The sequence below is a fragment of the Bos mutus genome, chromosome 3, assembly GCF_027580195.1.
Source record: "Bos mutus isolate GX-2022 chromosome 3, NWIPB_WYAK_1.1, whole genome shotgun sequence".
NCBI classification, from domain to species: Eukaryota; Metazoa; Chordata; class Mammalia; order Artiodactyla; family Bovidae; genus Bos; species Bos mutus.
Genome location: NC_091619.1, coordinates 98,530,982 through 98,557,748, shown reverse-complemented (window position 1 = coordinate 98,557,748; position 26,767 = coordinate 98,530,982). Strand labels below are relative to the sequence as shown.

The 26,767-nt window shown below is 39.1% G+C and overlaps 1 protein-coding gene across 6 annotated transcripts in view; it reads right to left on the bottom strand.

The window, feature by feature from the left end:
* The window catches only part of TESK2 (testis associated actin remodelling kinase 2), a 137,700-nt gene that overhangs the window by 15,664 nt on the left and 95,269 nt on the right, over positions 1-26,767 (bottom strand). For all 6 annotated transcript variants that reach the window (XM_070368154.1, XM_005894201.3, XM_070368158.1 and 3 more), the window contains one exon: positions 22,929-22,977. In XM_070368154.1, the coding sequence (XP_070224255.1) occupies positions 22,929-22,977 (49 nt within the window). The remainder of the gene's footprint in view (positions 1-22,928; positions 22,978-26,767) is intronic.

The following is a 26,767-nucleotide window of genomic DNA, read 5'->3' as shown; positions in this document are numbered from 1 at the left end:
GAAGACAAGAAACCTGAATTTTAGTCCAACTCTGCCTCTTAACAGCCATTTTACTTTGGACAAATAGACTAATGAGGCTTTCCTTCTGTTTTCCCATATATACAATAGGTATTATAATCCATGATCCATATACCTCATGATGTTATTATAAGAATTGAATACAAATACATGAAAGTGCTAAGAAAAAAATAATAGAAGTTTCATATAATCTTAGATTCTCTGATGTGGTAACATGAGTACCAAAAAGAACCAGTTGGGGGCAGCATGAGGCAGCATTTCAGATCCTTGGATGAAGTAGATCAGGTTTGGCAAGGCAGAGAGAATGGCTAAAAATACACCAAATTTCTCAAAAGGGAAACCTGTTGATCTGCTTCATCTTGTTTGATAATCCATCTTTGGAAATCTCAAAACAAAGCATAATGACGATATTAGCATAGCACCTTAGCCTCTTCACTCCAGTTGAATTTGTTCACGGTTCACATCTGAGGTGCCCATTTGCTAAAAGGAAAGTGAACTTGCAAATTCCAAGCTATAGAGGGGCAGTGAAGCTGACAGCTAATCACGTAGACAAATTTCTCTAGCTCTGAGAGTAGAAAAGGTGTGACAAGGTTGTAGTCCACTTGTCTGGCACCGTGACAGTGTGACATGGAAGGCTTGACTTCAGGAGCCACTCAGGTTTCCCACTGAGGGCCAGGCAGAAAAGACGGGTAAAAAGCCTGTATGTGTACTCTGTGGGCCAGGGTAAGCCAGGACTCTTGGTTCAAACACATGTTTACTCTGTCCCGCCATGTCTCTGAAAGTCTGAGAAATCCACAGACCAAGCCACAGGGTGGAGAGCAGAGGAGAGAGGTGAGACAAGGTGAGGAATCACATTGGCTATTTGGCTCTGACTATTCCAGACAAGATGGAAAAAAAGCACAAACCCAGGACCAGAGAGGGAAACCAAATGGAGTTTACTCACTTGCCTGCCTTCAGTGAACACTTTGGTGGGGCTGATAAGCCTCTGGGGCTCTCAGAAACCACAACTTCTCAATGTCTCAAGACCTTTGCATATATGAGGAAAGGAAGTTTGAGATCTGCCAACAAGGAAGATTTCTAAGTTGCTACACACTCTGTGTGCCATTAGTCGGAATGTCCACTTCCCCATAAGCAACGCCACGTGCAGACTCAGCTGGTGTGTGCTCTGTGGGAAGCAGAGGCAAGAACAACTGTCCCCGCACATTCAGCCTTCTGGGCTGGGGATAACAGCCACTTTGCTTTCATTTTCTTCCAGACCACTCCCTTAGCTCTACGAAACAACCAAAGGCCTTGGCAACACATTTAAATACCTACCAGAGAGAAGATTTTATAATTTTTATTGTTGCTCTTTTTAACTTTCAAGTTCAGAAAACTATAATATCAGCCAATCAAATGTGTCAGAGGGACTTAATACCTCTAAGTGACTGTTCCCCAAGTTCACCTACACCAAAACCTGCTTCTCCTCCTCATGGTTTAATAAAATGTTAAGAGTTTCTGCCATTTCATTTGTGTGATATTCGATTTCATTAAAGACTTTTTTCTTAAAAGGCACCAAATAGACAAATATGTGTTGGTGACTGAACAATATTACTATGTATGTAAAAAATCATATGCCAACACTCTAGAAAATGATCAAAGGAACAGGTAAGCACACACTCAGTTCGCCACTCAGGAATATCAGCTTATTTCTCCAAATACTTATTGAGCACTCCTCTCCTTCCTACCACCCCCATATGAGAATAAGAACTTGTCCATTTACATCAACATTATATCCCCCAGTGATTACAAGAGACCCATCCACACAGTAAATGTGGGTATATAAATACTCAGTTTATACCATTAAGAAAGAAATACTCAGTTTATACCATAAAATGTGTCATGAAAGACACATTGGTAAACAAATAATACTAATAACCTTTTAGCAGAGGTAAATACTTGGGGTATAAAAGTAGATATTGAGGAGTTTGGAAAGTTTCAGAGAAAAAGTAATATCTGAGTTGGATCCTAAAAGGCTGAGAATGGCTCTTTCCATATATGCCCTATAGAGTCTGATGGTACCACTCAAACACAGACAGACACATAAACTTGTACATACAAAGAATATTCTGGAGCAGGACTAGGCAATACATACCTCTCCCTGAGGTAACATGCACTACACCCAGGACTCCTGTTCTCGATTCCTGCTGATTCTAATCATAACCTCACCCAATCATAACCAGTCAGAAGAACAAGAAAAAATGGTTACCCTTTCTTAACTCTGAATTATCAAAGTAGTGATATCTATAATCAAACAAACTTATCTATGAATAGTAGTTCAAAGGCATATTCAGAGAGGTACTAAAGAAAGTATCAACTCTAAGAATTATTATTCCTTTGTGAAAAATCTACCCAAATAGCCTAGAGCTAGGGCACTTATCTAAGGCAGATGAATGTGCCTGCCATTCCACTAACAGACATCATTTGCTGCCACCTAACTAGCGGGATTGTCCCGAGAGAGATCCACCCACCTGTATCCATACACCTACAGAAATACTGAAAACCTACTACGTGAAAACACAAAACTAAGTAGGGCCAATCCCTGCCCTTAGTTCACAGTCTAGTAGAGATGACACAAAAATTAACGATTTTTTTCACCCAGGACAATGACTAGATGTGCTTTAGAAATATCATTTTAACAGTAATGTAAAAACTGTACAGAAAGGTCAGGAATTGAGACTGGGAGAAGAGTTAGGAGGCTTCTGGAATCCAAGTGAGAAGCAACAAAGGCCTGAAAAAGACTGGGAGCGAGAATGGAAAAGAGGTTAATATCTGGAGACATCTCAGAGGCAGAACCAAAGTGATTTGGTGTTTAATCAAAGGCAGAGAAAAATAAAAAGAGATAAGATATACAAAGTATTAATGTGTCTAGCACATGCTTAGCTTAGCTCACAGTATACAACTCATTCTTTCCACTATTAATATCTTATCATCATTCCTCCCCTGGGTTACTCTACTAGCTTTCGAAGTAGTCTTCTTTCCTTAGCATGTCATACATGTCTTTCACTCCTGTTTATAAGGGTCTGATCCCTGCTTACTTGCACATTTGTGCACATTGCTGGCCCCATTACCTGGAATACCTTTTCCCACTAGGCCTGGCTCATCACCCATTGAGGATTCAGTTCTATTTCCTGGAAGCCCATATACAGGGTTGGGAGTAATAAAGATATACTATACAAAAGGAACACCAAGTTCAGCGATTAGTAGTTATTCTTCTCTTTTTTGTTTCCCTGCATGAAGTATAAGCAGGGGAGAAGAATGAAGTTAAAAAGTGAAGCCAGGCAGTGCAATATAGTGATGAAGCCCACATAGTGCAGAGTTAGGCTGCCTCTGATTGAAACTCACCTCTGACTAGTTGTGTGACCTGGGTTGGTTACTCTTTAACATTCATCTATAAAATGGGAATAATAATAGAACCTAACCCATAGAGTTATGAAGATTCAATGAATTGATTACCTGTGAATGTGACCTTATTTGAAAATAAGGTCTTTGGCAGATGTAATCAAGTAAAGATGAGGTCCTTATGGAGTAGGATGGATCCTTAATCTAATATCTTAACAAAAAGAGGAGAGGAGACACAGACATACAAGGAGAATGTCAGGTAACAATGGAGGCAAAGATCCATTTTCATGTGTCTATTAGCTAAGGAACACCAAGAGAAACCATGAAGAGGCAAGGCTCTTCTTCCTTTAGGGCCTTCAGAGAGAGCAAGACCCTGCCGACACTCTGATTTCAGACTTCAAGCTTTCAGAACTATGAGAGAATAAACTTGTATCATCATAAGCCACTCACGTTGTGGTGCTTTGTTATGGCAATCCTAGGAAACTAATACATGACAGAAACTACATTTTAGAAAGCTCATGGTGTTAACAGAAGAGAGAAGGACCTAGAGGGAGGTTTAAAGGCTACTGCATCAGCCCAGATGAGAGATGACCAAATACCTGACTTACAGTGCTATTACAGGCATGAAAAAGTAGTCTAGAGTTAGAATAAACAGAAGTAGAATCTAAATGATTTAGCAACTGAGTAGTAGATATGAGAACTAAGGGAAAAGAGTCAAAGGCAACTCAGAGATTCCAAATAGAGGTTTTTGGAAACAATGGGAAGAAATCCTACAATGTTACACACCAAAAGTAAGTCAGAAAGCCCATCAGAAACCAGCATCAATACCAAACAGCCAAATCAGAGGCTTGTCCAACCTCTGTTCTTTGGATGGGCCCTCTGCAGAGGAGGGCCTGGGCCACGACCTACTTTTCACTGAAGCCCAACAATGCCATTGTACTGGTCACTGTATGTTTGTTGGTTGGCTCCAAACACAAAGGCTAGCAGACATCCCATCCTGCTGGCTTGGTGTAAAGAAGAAAAGAAAGCTTTGTTACTGCCCTGGGTAATTCCGGGACAGGCATCCCAAGAGCGCCCTGTGGGAGGCTCATGCTCCGAAGGAGCCCCCTGTTCTCAGCTCGAGGTTCCACAGCCACCACACAAGTGCACATCCACACATCTGCCAAGGCCTGAGTTCACCACGGTTCAGCCTCCACTCCAGGAGGTCCACCGGGACCTGCGTGACTCAAGCAGGCAGCAGTAATGAACTGAGTCAAAGAGAAAGGGAACCCAAGATGTATTTCAGAATATTTAAATGTTAAACTCTCTCTGCCTTCATATATGCTTAAGTACTATGCAGAATACTCTTCTTCCCCTTCATAGCTTTGCTAATTCTTATTCATCCTTCTAAACCCAACTCAAGTCGCTTATTTTGGAAAGCATTTCCTGATACCCCATCCCATCCTCTGTGCCTCTTGGGTCCCTTGTATTTCTACCATTGCTTATCATATTGTACTATAACTTTGATGACAGGGACCAGATCTTTCTCAAGTTTGTAAGTCTAGTATCCAGTAAGGTAAATAATGAATCACTGAATTAATAAATGAATGATTAAGTACATTTAAATAATAGAGGCAGGTTTTAAGTTCCCTCTTTTATTAGAAGCCCTCCCATTTCTGTCATTACTGTAATTTAAGATAAAAAAGAGAGATGTACTTTTAGAGGAATTTTCTGATAAATATCATGCAAAACAAACATTTAATAATTCCTACTTGAAGGCTTCTCAGATGGCACTAGTGGTAAAGAACCCACCTGCCATTGCAGGAGACATAAGAGATGTGGATTGGGAAGATCCCCTGGAGAAGGGCATAGCAACCTACTCCAGTATTCTTGTCTGGAGAATCCATGGACAGAAGAGCCTGGTGGGCTAAGGTCTGTGGGGTCGCAAAGAGTTGACACAACTGAAGCGACTTAGCACACATGCACTATATGGCAGATACTATGGTAGCAATAAATACAAAGCAAAATACAAAACAGCCTGTCTGGCCACTCAGTGGAAGGAAATTCTGAGGATCTTTTGACCACTCTATCTGCAGACTCCTTAAAGTGATCAGAATCACATGGACTTAAAAATATATCTAAGATCTCTTTTTGAAAATTAGAGAGGGCATTTCTTTTATCAGTAGCTGAAAAAACCAGTTAGAAGAGGCCATAAAGATACCACTCACTTTTTCCTCATACTTCCTGCAGACACTAAGTATAACCCGCTCACCACTTTAAGAACATGTTTGTTTAATGCACCTGAAGTAGTACGAGTGTTTTTCTATGCACATAAACTACTATAAACATCAAAATGACTGTTTACCCACAAGATTCAAAAAAGTATGACTAAGCTTCTCCCACAGATCTTTAACTCTTAATGTAAACATCTGTAATCAAAATCAAATTTGTTTAAAAAAGTAAACATTAAAAGATAAATCTGTAAAACTAATCTTCTCAAAGAAATGAACTAAGATAACACTAAGACTATTTTATTTGCCCCATAAAGCTCTACTAGCAATCAATGGTCTCAGACATGATTTAAGATCAGCCTAGGTCTGCTGACTACTCTATCCAGTCTGCTTTCCTATCCCCACCTCCATGATATCTTCACCAGTGACATAGTTATTAAGGTCATGTTTGAAAGTTTTCTTCTATACTTCAATAAAAATTTTTTTAAATTCAAATCCAACTTGCTACCCCATATCTACTACAACCTCACATTTTCCAGATTCTGACAAGAACCTCTGACATTCACCTCGTGATTGAACTCACACTGAACAAAGCAATCTGTTAAGGAAGACAACAGACCCTGCTTCCCCCTTCACCAGATCTCAAGAGTAAGGGCTTGACAATGGACAAAATGAAAATGGAAACCAAAAGAGGTTTAAGTTTCTAATTAAGATGATTTATATCAAAGGAAACTACAGCGTGGAAACTTACATTGCCATACGTAAAATAGATAGCCAATGGGAATTTGCTGTATGGGTCAGGGAACTCAAACAGGGGTTCTGTGACAATCTAGAAGGGTGGGATGGGAGGGGGATGGGAGGGAGGTTCGGGAGAGAGGGGACATAGGTGTCCCTATGGCTGATTCATGTAAATGTTTGACAGAAAACCACAAAATTCTGTAAAGCAATTATCCTCCAATTTAAAAAAAGGCGGCGGGGGGGGGGGAACGCTATCATCAAATGAGCCAATCATTTCTTCCACTTCTTCTGTCCATATCAACACACAACTTGGCCTATGGATAAGGAAAAAGTCGAGCAAAATTTAGAGGCAAACTATAAGCCCAGATGGTATCTTCTAGTGGCAAATGGTAGGTAGAAGGGCAAAAAGGGAGGAAAGGTTTCCAATTTGCTATGTGGAAAACAGCTTCCCAACTCAACAGTCACTCCAAGTGCAGGGAGAAATCTCCTCTAAAGGCTAAGGGTTAAATAGGTAACTAATTACCTGCAAGATCACAAAAATTCACAAAGACTAGCTGGAGTTATCAAAAGTAGGGGGCGGGCAAAGAGGAGTCAGCCAGTTTAGTTTCAACTGCAGAGAAAACAGATTTGAGGTCTGGTGTATACATAAGTGAGCTTCCCAGGTGGCTCAGTGGTAAAGAATACAGGAGACACAGGTTTGATCCTTGGGTCAGCAAGATCCCCTGGAGGAGGAAATGGCAACCCACTCTAGTATTCTTGCCTGAATAACCCCATGGACAGAGGAGCCTGGTGGGCTATAGTCCATGGGGTCACAAAGAGTCAGACATGACAGCGACTGACCATGCATGTATACATAAGTATCTACAGCTATAAAGAAAGAGAGAAAGCCTTTTCTTTGGTTTCAGACCATCTCAAATGTTGGAATTATGTGCCCTCTGTAATGACAGAGTAGAGAATTCCTGGGTGGTCCAGTGGTTAGGATGCCATGCTTCCACTGCAGGGGCACAGGTTCGAGCCCTGGTTGGGGAACTAAGATCCTGCAAGCTACACAGGAAAAATGAGAAAGTAAATGAGAAAAATGAGATGATTAAACTTGAGTGAAGTTAAGTCTAGATTTTTTCTATCAACATGTTCCAAATTATCTTTTCTCTATCAGTCACTGGACTCTCTGAGAAGCAGCTAACGCTGGTCTAAGGCCAACTCTCAATTCAAACAAAGCAGCAGATCTGGATATGATATCACTCAAAGGGGTTTTGCAGATACTAAATTCTAAGAAATTTTTCTAAATGGCTAAAAGCAGAGAATGACCAAGGTGCTGAATTCTGAATACTTTTCCAAATAAATTCAGAAGGTTCTAATGTACAATTAACTTCATTTCTTGAGTTCACTGAGATTCAATGCCATTGCTAGATCAGTGTAAGCCTCAATAAAAGGTAATTGAATTAATGAACAAATTAAGCATCTCCAACCATTTATCTACATATAGAGATCCCTTCTACACTCTCCATGAATCTACTCTCATCAGCTACCTCAGTCTTCAGAGCTTAGACCAAAAAGGTCTTGTCCACGGAAGGGCTTTAAGATGCAGTGATGTGTTATCCTTAAAAAGCTCAAAGACTGAGTCTGGTCTTTCACAGCAAACAGACTATTCTGATTAAGTGTTATGTTAAAAAAAAAAAATCTCAGGTAATACATACATGGCCGAGTAGGCATTCCATCAGCATTCTGGAAATTTTCCAAATCTCAGTAAATGAAACAACCACTCACCTAGAAAATGGGCCTCATTTGATTCCTTACTCTTTTTCTTATCAAAGTCATAAGACCTTGTGTTTCTATTTCTAAAAGAGACCTTTAAAAATCTTCACAGATACCACTCCAGTTCAAGCTACCCACATTCTCTCATATAATCTGTGTGTTTCTTTCCACTGGTCTCCTTGTCCTCACTTTTGTCCCTCTACAATCTGTTCTCCACAGCAGCCAAAGTACTATTTTTTAATACAAATTGCATCCTACTGTTCTCCTATCTAAAATCTTTCAATTGCTTCCTGCTGTATTTAAAATAAAATTCAAAATCTTCACCATGTTCTATAAGGCCCTGTATCATCCAGCCTCTATCTCTCAAATTTTTAATATTCTTTTCTCTAATCTTCATAATGTCTCCTTATCTTTTACGTATTCCCAGAAAAGTATTTCTATGAACTTATGTACAGGATAAGTTAGTCAGTATCAACATAGGTACATTTTCCTTCCTGATTTCATGCATGGATCAACAATTTTTTCAAAGATACTCATGAAAAAAACAATGCCCAAGGGTATGGAATAACAATATAATATGGTGGGATAGACCTGAAAGGCAGTCCATGCTAAACTCCACATTATACAATTGAAGTCCTTCTTCATCCTTGCCTAGGGGCCGAAGTAACCCATATTAGCTTTGTAAAGAGCTAAGTTAGAGAAGAGAATAATCACACTAAACACAATGGTCCTCCTTAACTGTGGTGCCCTCTAACTAACACTCCAACTTTCCAGCATCTAAGAATGTGGTCTTTAGCTTCCTGAGCTTAATATAAAGGCAGTAATTGAGGAGGTCCACTACTTCCTCTACCAACCCCATGCTCTTCAATGACCTGCTACTTACTTGTTGCTGGTGGTAAACAAACAGAACATGGTCCCAATCCTACTGGAATTGATATATGGGAGAGGGACAATAAACAAACATCAAATAAATAAAGAATTATATGTTATGATATGTGCTACAATGAAAAAGGGAAGAATACTATCAATGAGAATAATAATCTAAGTAATGATCTAGATGCGGGGGGAACCATTAGGAAAAGCCAATATAATGAAGTGAAAATTTAAACTAAGACTTGAAAATTGGGCTAAGTAGATAAAATGAAAGAAGAGCTTTTCAGGTACTATTTAATCTAATTCTCAGCTTCTTTTTACATAAGATAGCAACAATAATGACTACATCTCACAGGGTTGTCAAGTCGTCACAGGGTGAAAAAAGAAAATGCATGCCAAACTTTACATTCTAGAAATATTAACTATTTCTTTAATAAGCATGTGTGATTTCATAATCAGAAAAAAAGTTATTTTTTAAAAAGCATCTGACACTGCCAAGTACAACAAATTATTGGTTAAAAATTAAAATATTTCCTCATCCTAACACTTAAGTTGACTTAAAGACTTATTGGGGAAGTCATATGTCTATTATTTTATTTCTAAGTCCAGTATTCAGTTCTGTTCCTTCTGAGCATATCAGAAACACGTTTGACTAACTAGCTAGTCTGGGTAGAAAAGAAATTGCCGAGTGAATTAGTTACAGAAGGAAAGGATAACTATGCAAGAGGTCTTACAATTGAACAATTTAAGAAGTCATTTAGAAATTATTCCATTCTTGAGGCAAGAATTCTACACATTTGTACAGGTACTAAAAATCACTGGAAGATTTTTCTCAATTTCACTTTTTTGATGACATAACATGTTTACTGTTTGCTTCCTTCCCTCCCTATTCAATCATTCAGCCAATACCTATAAAAGTGTCTTCTAAATATGAGGTACTGTTGGGAGATTAGGAGTATACATCTGAGTAAGACACCATGTTTGCCATTATATAATAACCAGCAAGTGATTTTACAAAGCACTTTCACAGTTACCTCATTTGAACTTTGCAAGATCTTGAAACATTCTTGTCATTGTTTTCTACCGAACGAAGAAACCAAGCCCAAAGAATTTAACTAACTTGCCTTTGGCTATTCAATGGATCTGAGATAGGGATCTGAACCCAAGTCTTCGGACCCTGAAGTCTGGGTTCCTCCTTTACTCTAGGAGCTTACACTGCTGCAAGAAAACTAAAGCAAAAATAGCTTTAATACATGGTGAAATGTGTAATAAGAGAGGTACCAAAAAAAAAAAAACTGTAAAAGAAGAACAATGGAGGGAAACATTTTGACTACCTAAGGGAAAGATAGGGAGGTGTAGCAATGGTAAGAAAACAATCAGGAAAGGTTTTATGCAGAAAATAAGTGGTCTTTGAGCCAAGTCTTGAAGAGGGGGAAGATTTCCATAGGATAAAGGGTAAGAGTATTCTGGGTTGAAGAAATAATACAAATAAGGAGGCAGGAAAACACACACTGCATTTAGTAAACACATAAAGCCTACTTTGCCTGAATTATAGAGTACTTGTTAAAGAGGAAGAGAACTAGAAGAAAACAGGCAGGATGATGCTAGAGCAGAGAGGACTAGATACCAGGCTAAGAGTTTATTTTGAGTTCTATGTTTTAACCCTAGCTGTGCACTAGATAACCTATGGTGCCCTATTAATTTCTTTTCAAATACAGATGCCTGGGTCTCACCCAAGACTTTAACTCAATAGGCCTTGTGTGAGGTCCCAGCATCTGTACTTTGTAAAAAACTCCTAAGCAATTCTAATAAGCCACTAAGGTTACAAAACTACACTGTAATCAATGAGGAAATCACAGACTACTTTTGAGCCAGAAAATGCCACTGATTTCTTATTCATTCAATCAACAAATATGATAAGCAGTTATCATTGTCAGGCACTATGAAGGAACCAATGGAGGCCAATGCAAACAAAACAGACCCTGACCTCAAGGAATTTATAATCTACATATAAAGTCAGTTCAGTTCAGTCACACAGTCATGTCTGACTCTTTGCAACCCCAGGACTGCAGCACGCCAGACTTCCCTGTCTATCACCAGAGCTTGCTCAAACTCATGTCCATCAAGTCAGTGATACCATCCAACCATCTCATCTTCTGTCGCACCCTTCTCCTTCTGCCCTCAATCTTTCGCAGCATCAGAGTCTTTTCTAAGTTCTTTTCAGTTCTTCACATTCGGTGGCCAAAGTACTGGAGTTTCAGCTTTAGCACTGTCTTTCCAATGACTATTTAGGACTCATTTCCTCTAGGATTAACCAGTTTGATCTTGCAGTCCAGGGACTCGGAAGAGTCTTCACCAACACCACAGTTCAAAAGCATTAATTCTTCAGTGCTCAGCTTCCTTTGGGCTTCCCTGATAGCTCAGTTGGTAAAGAATCTGCCTGCAATGTGGGAGACCTGGGTTCAACCCCTGGGTTGGGAAGATCCCCTGGAGAAGGGAAAGGCTACCAATTCCAGTATTCTGGCCTGGAGAATTCCATGGACTGTATATAGTCCATGGGGTCACAAAGAGTTGAACATGACTGAGTGACTTTCACTCACAGCTTTCTTTACAGTCCAACTCTCACATCCATACATGACTACTGGAAAAACCATAGCTTTGACTAGATCGACTTTTGTTGGCAAAGTAATGTCTCTGTTTTTCCATATGCTGTCTAGGTTGTTCATAGCTTTTTTTCCAAGGAGTAAGAGTTTTTTAATTTCACAGCTGCAGTCACCATCTGCAGTGATTTTGGAACCCCAAAAAATAAACTCTGTCACTGTTTCCATTGTTTCCCCATCTATTTGCCATGAAGTGATGAGACCTGATGCCATGATCTTCGTTTTCTGAATGTTGAATTTTAAGTCAGCTTTTTCACTCTCCTCTTTCACTTTAATCAAGAGGCTCTTTACTTCCTCTTCATTTTCTCCATAAGGGTGGTGTCATCTGTGTATCTGAGGTTATTGATATTTCTCTTGGCAATCTTGATTCCAGCTTGTGCTTCATCCAGCCGAGCATTTCGCATGACATACTCTGCATAGAAGTTAAATAAGCAGGGTGACAATATACAGCCTTACCTACTCCTTTCCCAATTTGGAACCAGTCTGTTGTTCCATGTCCAGTTCTAACTGCTGCTTCTTGACCTGCATACAGATTTCTCAGGAGGCAGGTAAGGTGGTCTGGTATTTCCATCTCTTTAAGAATTTTCCATAATTTGCTATGACCCACACAGTCAAAGGCTGTGGGATAGTCAATGAAGCAGAAGTAGATGCTTTTCTGGAATTCTCTTGCTTTTTCTATGATACAATGGATGTTGGCAATTTGATCTCTGGTTCCTCTGCCTTTTCTAAATACAGCTTGAACATCTGGAAGTTCATGGTTCACATACCATTGAAGCCTAGCTTGGAGAATTTTGAGCATTACTTCGCTACATACACAAGCAAAGAGTAAATTAAAGTCAATGATAAATACTATGGTATTATGGAAGCATATAGGAGGGATGTCTAACTAATCTTGGGAGATTAGAAAAGACTTCCTAGAGAAAGTTATATCTAAGCTGAGTCCTAAAGGTTAAATAGGATTTGGCCAGGCCAATGAGAGACAGAAAGATTGTGTTCTAGGCAGAGGGAGAGCTGAGGCAGAGACCCAAAGGTGGAAAGGGTCACATCTCATTTGTGGAACTGAAGGAGAAAGAGGCTCAGTACAGCTGCAGTATACAACTGAGACCAGAACCAACAGATCAGAGAAGAACAAGCAGTGAGGATACAGAGATGGTGAGGGCCAGGGTTAGATATTTTGACTTTACTCTGAGGGCAATGAGGATCCATAAAAGGGTTTATGAAAGGAAAAACAAAATTAGCTTTGCATTAAACATTGTGGTGTTGGCATAAAGACAGACATATAGACTAATGGAATAGAATAGAAAGCCCAGAAATAAACCCTCATATATATCAAAGGGAAAAGGACAGTCTCTGCAACAAATGAGAAATGGAGAAATGCAAGTCAAAACCACAGTGAGTTACCACCTCACACCCATTAGAATGCAACTATTCAAAAAAAAAAAGAAAGAAAACAGTAAGCATCAACAAGGATGTAGAGAAATTAGAACCCTTGCACTATTTGTAGGATTGTAAAATGGTACAATAACTATGGAAAACAATATGCTGGTTCCTAAAAAAGTTAAAAATAGAACTATTATATCATTTAGCAACTCTGCTTCTTGGTATACATCAAAAAAAATTGAAAATGGGGTCTCTAAGAGACATATGCACACCTTTATTCAAAGCAGTACTGTTCACAATAGCCAACAGATGGAAGCAACCCAAATTTCCACAGATGGATGAACAGGTAAGTAAAATATAGTATGTATATACTTGTGATAGAATATTATTCAGACTTAAAAAGGATGGAAATCCTGTCACATGTTACAACATAGGTGAACCTTTAGGACATTAAGCTAAGAAAATGAGACAGTCACAGAAAGACAACTACTGAGTGATTCTACTTTTTTGAGGTACCTAAGTAATCAAAATCATAGAAACAAAAAATAGAACAGTGGTTACCAGGGACTGGAGGAAGAGGGAAATAGGGAGTTGTTTAACAGTACAGAATTTCAATTCTGCAAGAGGAAAAAGATCCAAAAACCTGTTACACAACAATATAAACATATTTAACTCCAATACTTTGGCCACCTCATGCAAAGAATTGACTCATTGGAAAAGACTCTGATGCTGGGAGGGATTGGGGGCAGGAGGAGAAGGGGACAACAGAGGATGAGATGGCTGGATGGCATCACCGACTCAATGGACATGAGTTTGAGTAAACTCCAGGAGTTGGTGATGGACAGGGAGGCCTGGCGTGTTGCGATTCATGGGGTCACAAAGAGTCGGACATGACTGAGCGACTGAACTGAACTGAACTGAATACTAACTATTGAACTGTACACTTAAAAATTGCTCAGATTGTTAAAAAATAGATTTGTATTTTAACAGGAACTCTGGCTGGCAATACGGACAATATGGATGCAAGGCAAGGAACAAGACTGATAGGGAGACTAGTTTAGAAGGTTGTGGCAAAAGATGATGATAGCAGAAGGAACTCGCCTGAGGTGAATGGATTCAAGATAGAAAGGAGGCAAAATGGTCAGGACATGATGATTGATAAGATGTAAAAAATGCGAGAGGTCAAGGAGGAAGGGAACAAGAACTCTAGTTTTAGAAAAGCTAAGCATTATACTAATACTTTTACAAGTTATTAATTAATTTAATAAACATTTATTAAGGAGCTATTTGTGCCAAGTACTTCAGAAGGCTTTAGACAATTGTTCTGCCACCTTCACAGAGCAGCTTCTCCTCTTGGAAGTTCATCTAAACTAGCCCTTGACACAGTGTCTCCTTATTTGTTGAAAAGGATATAGACACGAGCAATTACTATGAGAAGGTCAAGTGTACTAAAATGAGCATGTTGAAGAAAGAAAAGCTTATGATTCATTTTGGAAATCACTGACCTAAGAACCTACTATATAAGCAGGCAATGGTGACTGTGATAACAAGACCAACATAAACAGCAAGGAAACACGGAGTAGAGTGATTAGGTATCAAGTGTAGGAATGCTGAAATGCCCTGAAGTAGTAAGAATGTGTGAAAGGTACGTCCTCCCACCATCGTCCTATTTGCTACAGAATCCAAAGTAGGAGAAGCTCTCGAGTCAACACAGATCCAACTCTGATGAATGATACCACCTATCAAATTAAGAAAAACATTTTTCAAAATTTCTGTTAGAAACAGGTTTAGTCTAAACTCACAAGGGGCTCTATGAATTCAAATGCCACACTAGTTTCACAGTCATGGAGAGGATTAAAAGAAAGATTAGCTAGAAATCTCCTGAACCATTTTGTAAATCCTTTGTCCTATCACTATCAATCACTGAAAAGATTCGTCAGTTGCCCAAAACAACCCTGAAAGAGGCAGATGTCTGTGGCTAACAGCTTAATGGCTGGAAGTTCAAGTGTTGGGAAGCAGTGTCCACTCATTCATCTATTTATCCATTCACCCAACAAATATTTATTGCATGCCAGTTACGTGAGATTCAACAGTGAACAAAATAGCCAGGATCAAGGAGCTTAAAGTTGAGTAAATGGGATTATAGTCAGGTAGAACTTGACTCAATCCCAGCTCCACTACTTAGCTAAGCAAGTGAAAGTAAAGTTGCTCAGTCGTATCCAACTCTTTGCGAGCCCATGGACTGTAGCCTACCAGGCTCTTCCGTCCATGGGATTTTCCAGGCAAGAATAGTGGAGTGGGTTGCCATTTCCTTCTCCAGGAGATCTTCCCAACCCAGGGATTGAACCTGGGTCTCCCGCATTGTAGGCAGACGCTTTACAATCTGAGCCACTAGGAAAGATCACTTAGCTAAGAGACCTCAGGTAAATTAACTTCTTTTTGAGCCTCAGATTTCTCACCTGTAAAATAGGAAAATACCACATATTCCATGGGATTGTATGCTAATGTATCCCCCCCACCCCAAAGGAGAGGCTTAGTAGGTCATGGCACACTTATAAGAAGAACAGCTTAATGTTCTTCTTATAAGAAGAATAACAGAAATAATAATAGAAAATAAATTATTTTTCTTATAATAAGAAAAACAGCTTAATGATTTTCATTATTATCACTCAGAAAGTGATACAAGCAGTTGAAAAATGCCTCCTTCTAAATCAATAAAATGTTTTCTAGTGAAAAAGCTGATAAATAGGATCTGCACAAGGAAGGTATCATTCAGAGCACTCCTTGAAATCCTGATGCTTTATGAAGTTATCTCCACTCCGATGTTCAGTAAATATCTCAAACTCAATCTATTCAAAACTGGCCTCTTGATTATCTTCCATCTTGTACCTCCTGAAGTCTTCCCATCTCCATTAACAGAAACTCTATCTTTCAGATGTTCAGGCCCAAAACTTCAGTTATCCTTGAATTATTTCATCTTTTTACTTCCCTCACCCACTGCATCAGGAAAGTTTGTTTTCTCTACTTTCAAAATAGATCTAAAATCACGAGGTTCACTGCTACCACTCTGGTCCAAGTCACCACTGCCTCTCACCTTTTTTGCATAGTCTCTATTTATTTCATGGACTCTGTTGAAACAGTCTCTCTTAACTAATCTTTCTGCTTTCACCTTTGCCTCCTTTTCAGTCTATTCACCACACAGTTGCCAGGGTGATCCTGTTAAAAGGTAAGTCATATCATGTTGTAATTCTACTCAAAAACCTCCAAAGACTTCTCAATTCATCCTGAGTAAAAGAGGAAACTCTCACAATGGTCTGTAAGGCACTTTGTGGGCTCTGGCCCATGTTTCTTCTCTGACTTCCGTCTACTACTATTCTTTTTATTCCTTCTGCTGCAGCCACATCACCGTCTTCGGAGTTCTTTGACCACACCCAGCACCAGGCATTTCTCCCTCCATATCTTTACACTTGCTGTTTCCACTGCCTAGAACACTTTTCCCTCAGATATTCACATAACTAGTTCCACTACCTCCTTAATTTTTATCTCTTCTGTGATATCTTCTCTATCCACACATTCAAAACCCCAGATCACATAACATCATATATACAATTTGTTTCTTGTTTAGTCTAACTCCTCTCCCACCCCTGATGATTACAATGTAATTTTCATGAGGGCAGAGATCATCATTTGTCCATTATTATATTCTACAGTCTTCCCTGTAGCTTAAATGGTAAAGAATCTGCCTGCAATGCAGGAGACCTGGGTTTGATCCCTGGGTCAGAAAGATCCTCTGGAGAAGGAAATGGCAACCCACTCCAGTATTCTTGCCTCGGAAATCCCATGCACAGAGGAGCCTGGCAGGCTATAGTCCATGGGGTCTCAAAGAGCTGGACACGACTGAGCAACTAACACTACACTATATTTCAAGTACCTGGAATACTGCAAGACACATGGTGGGAGCCAGTAAATTTTTTTCTTTAATAAGTAAATGAGCTAGAGGCATGCTAGCAAATCAGGGGGAAACTTCTTTAAGAAAAAAGTAAATTAAATGAACTCTTCTATTATTTGTAGGTTAGGCTGCCAACCTCAAATTCTTGTTTCTCAAATGTCTTACGGAGTTACTAAAAATAAGGGCAGAAAACATGTACCACAATTTATTTAGAGATTTTAAAAATTACTAAATGACCAAACCAAAAGTTAAATAAAAGCTACATTTTTCAGAAGTAAAGAAGACGCCAACATGTATTCATAGGAATGCTTTAGCTATTTTTACACGTATAAATGGAATGAATTTCTAATTGTGCAAGGACTTGGATGTAGCATTTCACACTATTTTTGACTGCTGGCTCTTTCCACTGCAGTTAATGAAGCTTCTACATGTACTATGGACCCAATCACACAGGGTATCATTATACAGACCCTATTTAAGAGACTGACCCTCACTAGAGAACTCGGAATTTGACATAACTTGGAAAGTGGAAGGGAGAAGAGAGACAAGGGCGTCCCAAGTCCTGGAAGGCATATCTAAGGCTAGCACATGTAGAAGATAGCAAAAAGACCCACCTAACAAAAGGGAGCAATTTGAATTCTGAAATCCGATTAGAGAAAGTCTAGAATACTAAACAGAAGTTTTTAAACAGAATCATCACATTATCAAAGTATGCCTAAGGAAGATTACTTGTGTAGTAACATATCAAACTGAAACAAAGGCAGACCAGGGACAAGAAAAGCAGCCACATGCTTGAAAGATAGAGGGCATGGCTATGCTGCCAAAGTTAACTCAAGGCAGGCACCAGACAACTTTGCATTTGGCTCAAGGTAAGTTAGACCAGAAGAATACTCTGTACTGGGTCACACAAAAATAAGAAAAGCAGTAGGCAAAACCAATGGCAATATCACAGCATACCAAGAAACTGGAATCGGGGTCTGGCTGCTCATTTGTATAAATAATGCATGAGTTTGGTTACTGAACCCACAGAGTTTCCTTTCATTGTAAGCTCTCTGATTATATAAAGGCTTCTTAGAGGTCTGACAGAAACCGACTCAGAAACAACACATATCAACCCACATAAACAAGGAATTTCCAAAGTAACTCTTCTTTAATAAAGAAAGTGGGGAAAGGGGTAGAAACGGTGAGTGAGAAGAGGATGAGGGCTTTGTGAATTAAAAATTCTCTTCAGCCACTTGCAGGGCTAAACATCCCCTCATGAGTAAAGAGCATTTCTTTCAGTACCAAGTATCTGACTGGCTGAGGTGACTTTGCTAAAGAGGCCAAGCAATTGCTCTGTTTATAGCTGCCATGCCATGTTCAGTTGCTTCAGTTGTGTCGACTCTTTGTGACACCACAGACTGTATCCTGCCAGGCTCCTCTGTCCAGGGGACTCTCCAGGCAAGAATACTGAAATGGGCTGCCATTCCAGAGGATCTTCCCAACCCAGGGATTCAATCTACATCTCCTGCATTGCAGGCAGATTCTTTATCACTGAGCCACCAGGGAAGCCCCCTTTTTACAGCTAAATGGCTCTTATAGCCACAGTGGAAAAAAGAATAGTTTTTCCACGGCAGAAATGGCAAGAAAGACCCCAAAACGTCCTATCAATTCTTTTGCTGACTCCCTTGACCAGAGTATTGTCACTTGAGGCCCATACCCCACAACTTTATACCCCGCTCATCCACCAAATTCCCAATCTTCTAGGCACTAAGAGGTTCTGCACAAAGAGGTCCCCCCCAAAAAAGAAGTTCCCCAAACTGTTTGATATGAGGATATTTCCCTCCTTGTGCTTTTCTTAACAAAGTAAAAAACAAAAAATATCCCCAAACAAAAACAAACCATAAAAACCATTATGAGATGACATGTAATCTGTTGTAACCATCTCTCTCTCCTCTCCTTTGACATCCCTCCTACCTGAGTATGGAATAGAAAATAGCATGTAAGTTGGTGGCAGCTACTTTTTGATTATGAATGAGAGCCAACCTTAGGACGAAGCTGACAATGTAAGCATAGAACAAAGAAATGGGGAGAGGTGGGGGGTCTCTGGATAACATCTATTTAGCTGCTGAATTAAACCAAGCTCTAACCTAGTAAGCTGCTAGAATTTCAGTTTATATGAGTCCTTTAGTTGTTTAAGGCCATTTAACTATTTTCTGTTACTTGCACCCAAATACATTATAATATATCCAATAACCAGAAAACAGCTTTCCCAAATAACACAAAATATACAAAGTTAGTCAGAAATGAATTCTACAAATACTATATGTGTTACACATACAAGAACCTGTGCTCAGGACTATGGGGAAACATAAGTGAATTAAGGACAGCATGTACAGACTTTGAGGTCCGATGAACCTAAATCCACATCCTACTTTGAGGAAGTCACTTAATTTCTCTAAGCCTTAGTTGTCTCATCTATAAAACAGAAGAAACAGAACTACAGAATTGTGAGAAGTATAGCTAATATATAAAGCACCAAGCATAGCACTCAGCCCACAGTGGGTGCTTAATAACTAGTAGTTATGATTTTTAAAATGAGAGCAAGTTTTACCCTCAAGTAGAGTAGAAAAGACAAATTATAATGTGCTAACTGGGATGTTTATAGGGTATGAGATATTGCAACAAAGGTTCCAATTCTTCACCCCTTACTGAATCAATGTTTTTTGACACAAAGAACTTTGCAGTATGCTCCCAGTGTGGATTCAGGCATGTGACTTGCTTTGTCCAATCAGATATTAGCCAACCAAACTGGAACATAAGCAGAGTCATGAAAAGCACTTGTACAAATGTGCTGGCACACTCTTGCTATTCTGGTATCATCTTAAGAAGGACAAGTCCAGGCTAGCCCATTGGTCCCAGAAAACAATGAGAAACAGCTGAAGCAAAGTGCCCACACAAAGCTCACCCTACAGCAGACCACCAGCAGACCTGCAGATAGATGACTGAGCGAGAGAGAGAGCAGCAAAACTGCCCAACTGGGCCACTGGGCCCAGTTCAGCTTAGCAGAGCCTCCAGAGGTATGAGAAATAGATGTTTATTGTTGCATGGTTTTGTGGTTGAATATTACATAGCAATAGCTAACTGACCATAGGGTTATATTTCTGTCTTTAAAAACCAAAGATTTCCACTTCCTTGATACTCATGACTAAATGAAAGGCAAACAACAACAACAACAACAACAACAACAACAAAAAAACAAAAAAAATAAATGAAAGGAAAGGTTAGGTCGTCTGAGTCAAAGACATACTTTGGGATTCTTAATTCAACTCATTAAACTCGAAAGTACCTGATCTTTCATTAAACTGCTTTCTCTTTAACAAATACTAATTTGTTAAAAAATTAGAAGTCTATGCTTACTGTAAGTAGTTTTAAAAAACACTCGTAAATGTCTGACTGTTCCAAGTTCAATTAATGTCTACAATTACAATGAACACTTGTAGAAATGCCTGAGGCCCAGAAAAGTCTGTATCACCATTGTATGTGAGAAATATTCTTCTTAATAATATCAATACTTTATAGGCATCAATAAGATCTGTGCTTCTCTACTGTAATTATTGACAAACTATTTTGAGAGAAATAAGGAATGGCGTTCACATTACTGTGGAGGACAGGAATTCCACCAATCAAGAAATATTTACTAAATATCATCCAAGTTCTAAGCAGTGCACTTGATGATATTAGTAATTTATCTTTATGATCCTTAGTGAAACCAACAGCTGTGCTGTCACGTCAAATTATTAGGCCATTAAACCAGAAATCTATGCCATGATGGCCTTTATTGAAAACAAGCAAGAACATTTGGATATTTGGGCTTCATGACCTTTGGCCTATTAATACCATAAAGATTATTAATATGATAAGTTGTATCAATATCTCATTAATTATACAGAAATACACTCACAAAGCACTTACTGTATCTTGCATATGACTATAAACAAGCTACAAAGCAACAGAAAATATTACTTAAGTGCAACATGGCCAAAGGAATGTTGCACTACAATCATCCATTTCTGCCCTTTCTACTGCATCCACTTTCAGATTTGAGGCATGATCACAGATTTTAAAGCATATTCTTATTTGTCAGTAAAACCAACACACAAGCTCTTCCAATGAACTCACATTTCAGAAAACAATGATATAAACAGGGAGTGCAACAAATACTTTTATAAGTGTTTAGTGTCAGAGCTCTGTTGGATAAAAGGCTTGAGAGGAGAGAGTTTTGTCTTTGAGGAATATATATACTCACTTCTGAGAAAAGAAATACACAGAAAATATTTCTTGATCCAGGATGCTGGTTATGGGTGTGTTCATTTGTGAAAACCTAGTGAGATACACATTTTCCATATGTGTGCTTTTATTTATACTTTGTAAAAGGTTTTAAAAATTTAATGACATAAACAGAAGTACAGAATTAAGTACTAAATGAAAACTACTGACAATTCGAGGAGTTCAGGAGGGACTGGTCACTGTTAATGCTATAATAGTTAAAATGTATTAAGCAATTACTGTATGCCAGTTACTGTATTAAATAAGCATTTTATATCTGTGCAGTATCACTGTGGTCATAATCTTACCAACAGCATTTGCCACAACTACGTAATTATTTCTTCCTCCTTGAAACCCCTTCCTTTCCATTCCAGGCCAACACACTCCTGGTGTTCTTATTTTCCTAGCTATTCCTTAATCTGCCTTTCCCACAAGACTTTAAAAATTCAAGTACTTTAACATTCAGCTATAGTCCTCTTCTCTATCTGGACTCCTAGGGATAGGTACTACTGTTATTATTCCTGTCTTACAAATGAAAACATTGCAGCACAGGGAGATTCAATTATTAGATTCAATTAGTTATTAGGGAATCCAAGAATATTAAGAGATATGGCAATCAACACTACAGAGCCCATGCTCTTCACTACCTCACTAACCCACTTTCTTTGGCCTTCCATACAAGAGGCAGGACATAGCTATACACATTCCACACTCTGGTGTTCTCAGTAATTGAGAAAAAAGACATTGAGTGAGGCACATGGGACCCTCCTTGACAATATATTAAGGATTAATACCAGGTACCAAGCCAGTAGGAAACCAGTGTTCTTGCAAATTCTGTTGAACAATTTTCCTTCTTAAATTCTTCACTTTTATTCTGGTGCTTCTCAAGGAGAAATGTGAAATCATTCTAGAAGATAGAATCTGAAGAGTTTTCAAGAATACCTAGGAGCCTTATGAAGACCTACTAAACCTAGAGTATTCTAGGAATCCAAATTTCTAAGAAGCGACCCAAGCAAATTATGAAGCTGGTAACCTAGTACCTGAATTTGGGAAGCATTTATTTGAGAGGGGATTCCCTGGTCCTCAGAAGCTAAGTAGTGACCACTACATATTTACCTGCCTAGAAGAGACTGAAAATGAAATGAGAATAGAGATGTAAACTCTACAAGGAGTACTTTCCTCCAGTCAGGAAACTAGAGCAGCAACAGTGGAATTTTAGATCAGGACCCCACACATTTCTTAATAGTCCGGGAATTTGTTGTCATGATACAGCACGCAGCCAAGTGACATCATCCCTTCGTTTAGGAGGGGGTCATCCAGGCAGCAACAACCAATATAATATTTGAGCACTCATTCCCAGTTCAGTTCAGTTCAGTCGCTCAGTGCGTCCGACTCTGCGATCCCGTGAACCGCAGCACCCCAGACCTCCTTGACTCATTCGCAGGGTACTCACCAAGTGTTATCAGGGAATCCAAGAGTATTAAGAGATATGGCAAACTGTCCCAAGGCTACAGAAGAAAGCTTTGTTAACAATGCCCTTTTTACATAAACATAAATGAATACATATTTTGCATACGTATGCGAGTAACAATTGAGTGGAACCATAAATGCTGAAACTAAGGCAAAGAAGTCACTTCAACACGCTTATTGAAGTCTTACCTCTGTGAGTGCATGCAACTGTCCTTGATGTACACACACACCCATGAACCTACAAAACAAAACAGATTTTTTTTTAAACAAATGAAAAGGACATGAACATAACTAGTGTAGTTGTGCATGCGTTAGAGACAGTCCAACACCTGTAAAGTCTACTGTCCTGAATAACACTGTAGCTTCTCAAACTTTAATACCACTCTTGTAAATTCTAAGTTTATCATGAAATATCTGGCTGTGGCAAGACCTGGTGGTAAAAAGCATTGGTGGAAGAGGGAGGTGAGCAAGCCTTTAAAAACAGCATGGTATCATGAAACAAGCACCAAGCTGGAACCAAGGAAACCTGATACTGGCTTAGCTTGGCCATTATCTGTTTACACGCTCACACACACAAAAAGGTCACTAACCCTATGGTTTCCTCAGTTTCCTCATCTAGGAAGTAAGTAGGTTGAACTACCCAATATGAAGGTCTGTAATTTACAATCAGTGAACTGGGGTTGGGAATACCCACATTTACTAGAGGACAGAGAGCTAACTTCCTTAACATAAAAAGAACTCTTCTAAATATGTAACTTTAAAAAGACCCAATAGAAAAATAAGCAAAAAGCACGTACATAAAAAATAAATAAATAAAAATCCACAGAAAACTAAGAATAAAGGGCTAACCATATAAAGATGTGCTCTCCCTCATAATTAGAGAAATGTATACTAAAACAAGGAGCTATTACTTTTTAAATCTATCAATGAATGAAGATTAAGAATGATAATGATTGGGAGAATTCCTTGAGATGGATCCAGTGGTTAGGACTCTGCTCTCACTGCAGAGGGTGCAGGTTCAGTCCTTGGTTAGGGAACTAGGATGCTGCTTAGGAACGCAAGCCCAACAGGGCAGCACCCCCCAACCCCCAGAAAAGAGTGATAATGCTAAGTGTTGTCCAGAAGGGAAGGAAACAAGAACAGGAAATACTGCTGAGTTCTCAGTACAACTTTTTCAAAGGGTAATTAATTGATCATCCTAGCAAAAATTTTCATTACTCCAACAATCCAGTTCTAGAAATTTATCTTACAAGTATACTCAATTTGGGTGAGCAAAAATTCACATAAAAGGACATCTACTTCACTAGTGTATGTGAATCTAAATACCCATCAAATAAAAGACTTGTTAAATATTTACAGTATAATTCATAGATTAGAATACTATACAGGCATTAAAAAGAATGAAGTAATCCTTACGCACTGACATGACAATATACAGAAAATATACTGCTAAATGAAAATGTCAAGCTTTAAAATACCATTTGTGTAAAAAAATTTTATATATTAATAGAAAATATCTAGAAGCATTAATAATAAATGGTATTGAGGGGGTAAAGGGTGATTTTTATTTTTCAGTGCACAACTTATGTTATATTTGAAGTTTCTTCAAACATCAGCTTACATTTTTAGGTAAAAATAATTTTTAAACAAAAATCACAAACCAATATTATGACTGATGATAATCATTAAGTGACAGAAGATAAATGACATAAAGCCAGTGACACTCAGGCCTTAGGTTGTCAAGAAAAGTCTCATTAACAATACCCACAAGGCCCAAGTAAGCTCTAGTTTAGAAGAGAAAAGAAAAGGGAAGAGATTGACTAAACTGATAGTGAAGGCACAGCAGAGACTGTGCTCGAAAGGACCATAAAGTTCTATGGAGGCAGAGTCCAGGTCATAGCACCTAACAGGGCCTAGCAAATAGTTTGCTTACTCAGTGAATAATTGCTGGGTGAAAAGGAACTGAGTGAGGGAGAAAGCCTGGTCAGCTGTAACACCACAGCAGTTTTAAAGACATGCTGCTCTAAAATTACCAATGTGAAAATTTCACAGTTTCTCCAAGAGGTGTTATCTAGACCACTGGTTTTCTCTAAGGGCATCCAGAGACACGATGGAGACTTGAGAAAGGAAAAAAAACCCAAGGAAATATCTAGGTAGTATTGAAAATAAGATGCAGGTTTCAATGACAGGCTAAAACTTACCTCTTGGGAATAAACAGGCTTAGGAATAAAAAGGAAGTGAAATAATAGAGTAGTTAAAAGAGGTCTGGAAAAAAAAAAAAAAGAAAAGAGGTCCTGGATTTCCCTGGTGGTACAGTGGCTAAGAATCCACCTGCCAGTGCAGGGGACATGAGCTGGATCCCTGATCCAGGAAGATTCCACCTGCCATGTGCCACAACTACACACACGTTTTAGTACCCACGAGCCCCAACTACTGAGCCCTCATGCTGCAACTACTGAAGCCCGGCACACCTAGAACTCGTGCTCTGCAACAAGAGAAGCCACCACAATGAGAAGCTTGCACACCACAACCAAGAGTAGCCCCTGTTCGCTGCAACTAGAGAAAGTCCACACACAGCAATGAAGCCCCAGGACAGCCAAAAATAATTACTTAAAACAATTAAAAGTACAGAAAGAAGATAATTGACAATCTAGATATCAATTTTAAAAAGAGCTCTGAAGTTAGAGGGTGTAGGTTCAAATCCCATCTCCACTTGTTAATAATGTCCACAAGGTAAGGTTGTTGTTAAGACTAAATGAAACAACTTTCGTTCACCAGTCAGTTTCTTTACTGTGAAACTCACTACCTAATATGGAAGAGAATGAGGTGAGGAATGTAGGACAGGTAAAAGTCTAAAGAATAATTAACATAAGTAACATAGAGTGCTGGAAGACTGAATCTGGAATGCTGAATGTTTCTGGGCGGCATGGCATAGTGTCTTTGCAGATACAACATCTGACAGCTTCAGTTTAACATCAGAAACCAGTTGGGTAAAAGAGGAAGCTGTACTAGAACAAAGGAAATCCGGGCAAGATAAATGAGAAAACAATCAATTTGGGGGAGCTAAAGTTTTAGAGGTATCTTTTTTTTTTCCTTATTAAAGACATTTCTTTTTTTTTTTTTGGTAATATTTTTATTGAAGGACAGTTGATTTACAATATTACATTCACTTCAGGTATACAGCAAAGTGATTCAGTTATATATATATATTCTTTTTCAGATTCTTTTCCCTTATAGGTTATTACAATATATTGAGTATAGTTCCATGGCTATATAGTAGGTCCTTCTTGGTTATCTATTTGATATATAGTAGCATGTATATTCGGAGAAGGCAATGGCAACCCACTCCAGTACTCTTGCCTGGAAAGTCCCATGGGCGGAGGAGCCTGGTAGGCTGCAGTCCATGGGGTCGCTAAGAGTCGGATACAACTAAGCGACTTCACTTTCACTTTTCACTTTCATGCATTGGAGAAAGAAATGGCATCCCACTCCAATATTCTTGCCTGGAGAATCCCAGGGACGGGGGAGCCTGGTGGGCTGCCGTCTACGGGGTCGCACAGAGTCGGACACAACTGAAGTGACTTAGCAGCAGCAGCGTGTATATTAAGGATTCATGGTGGCTCAGAGGTTAAAGCGTCTGCCTGCGATACAGGAGACCTGGGTTCGATCCCTGGATCGGGAAGATCCCCTGGAGAAGGAAATGGCAACCCACTCCAGTATTCTTGCCTGGAGAATCCCATGGACGGAGGAGCCATCCCCTGGAGAAGGAAATGGCAACCCACTCCAGTATTCTTGCCTGGAGAATCCCATGGACGGAGGAGCCTGGTGGGCTACAGTCCACAGGGTCGCAAAGAGTCGGACACGACTGAGCGACTTCACTTTCAGCATGTATATGTTAAACCCAAAATCCTAATTAATCCCTCTCCCCTTTTCTCTTTTGGTAACAATAAGATTGTTTTCTATGTCTGAGGGTCTATTTCTATTCAGTGTCATATATGTATACATACATATGTATGTATATATATATC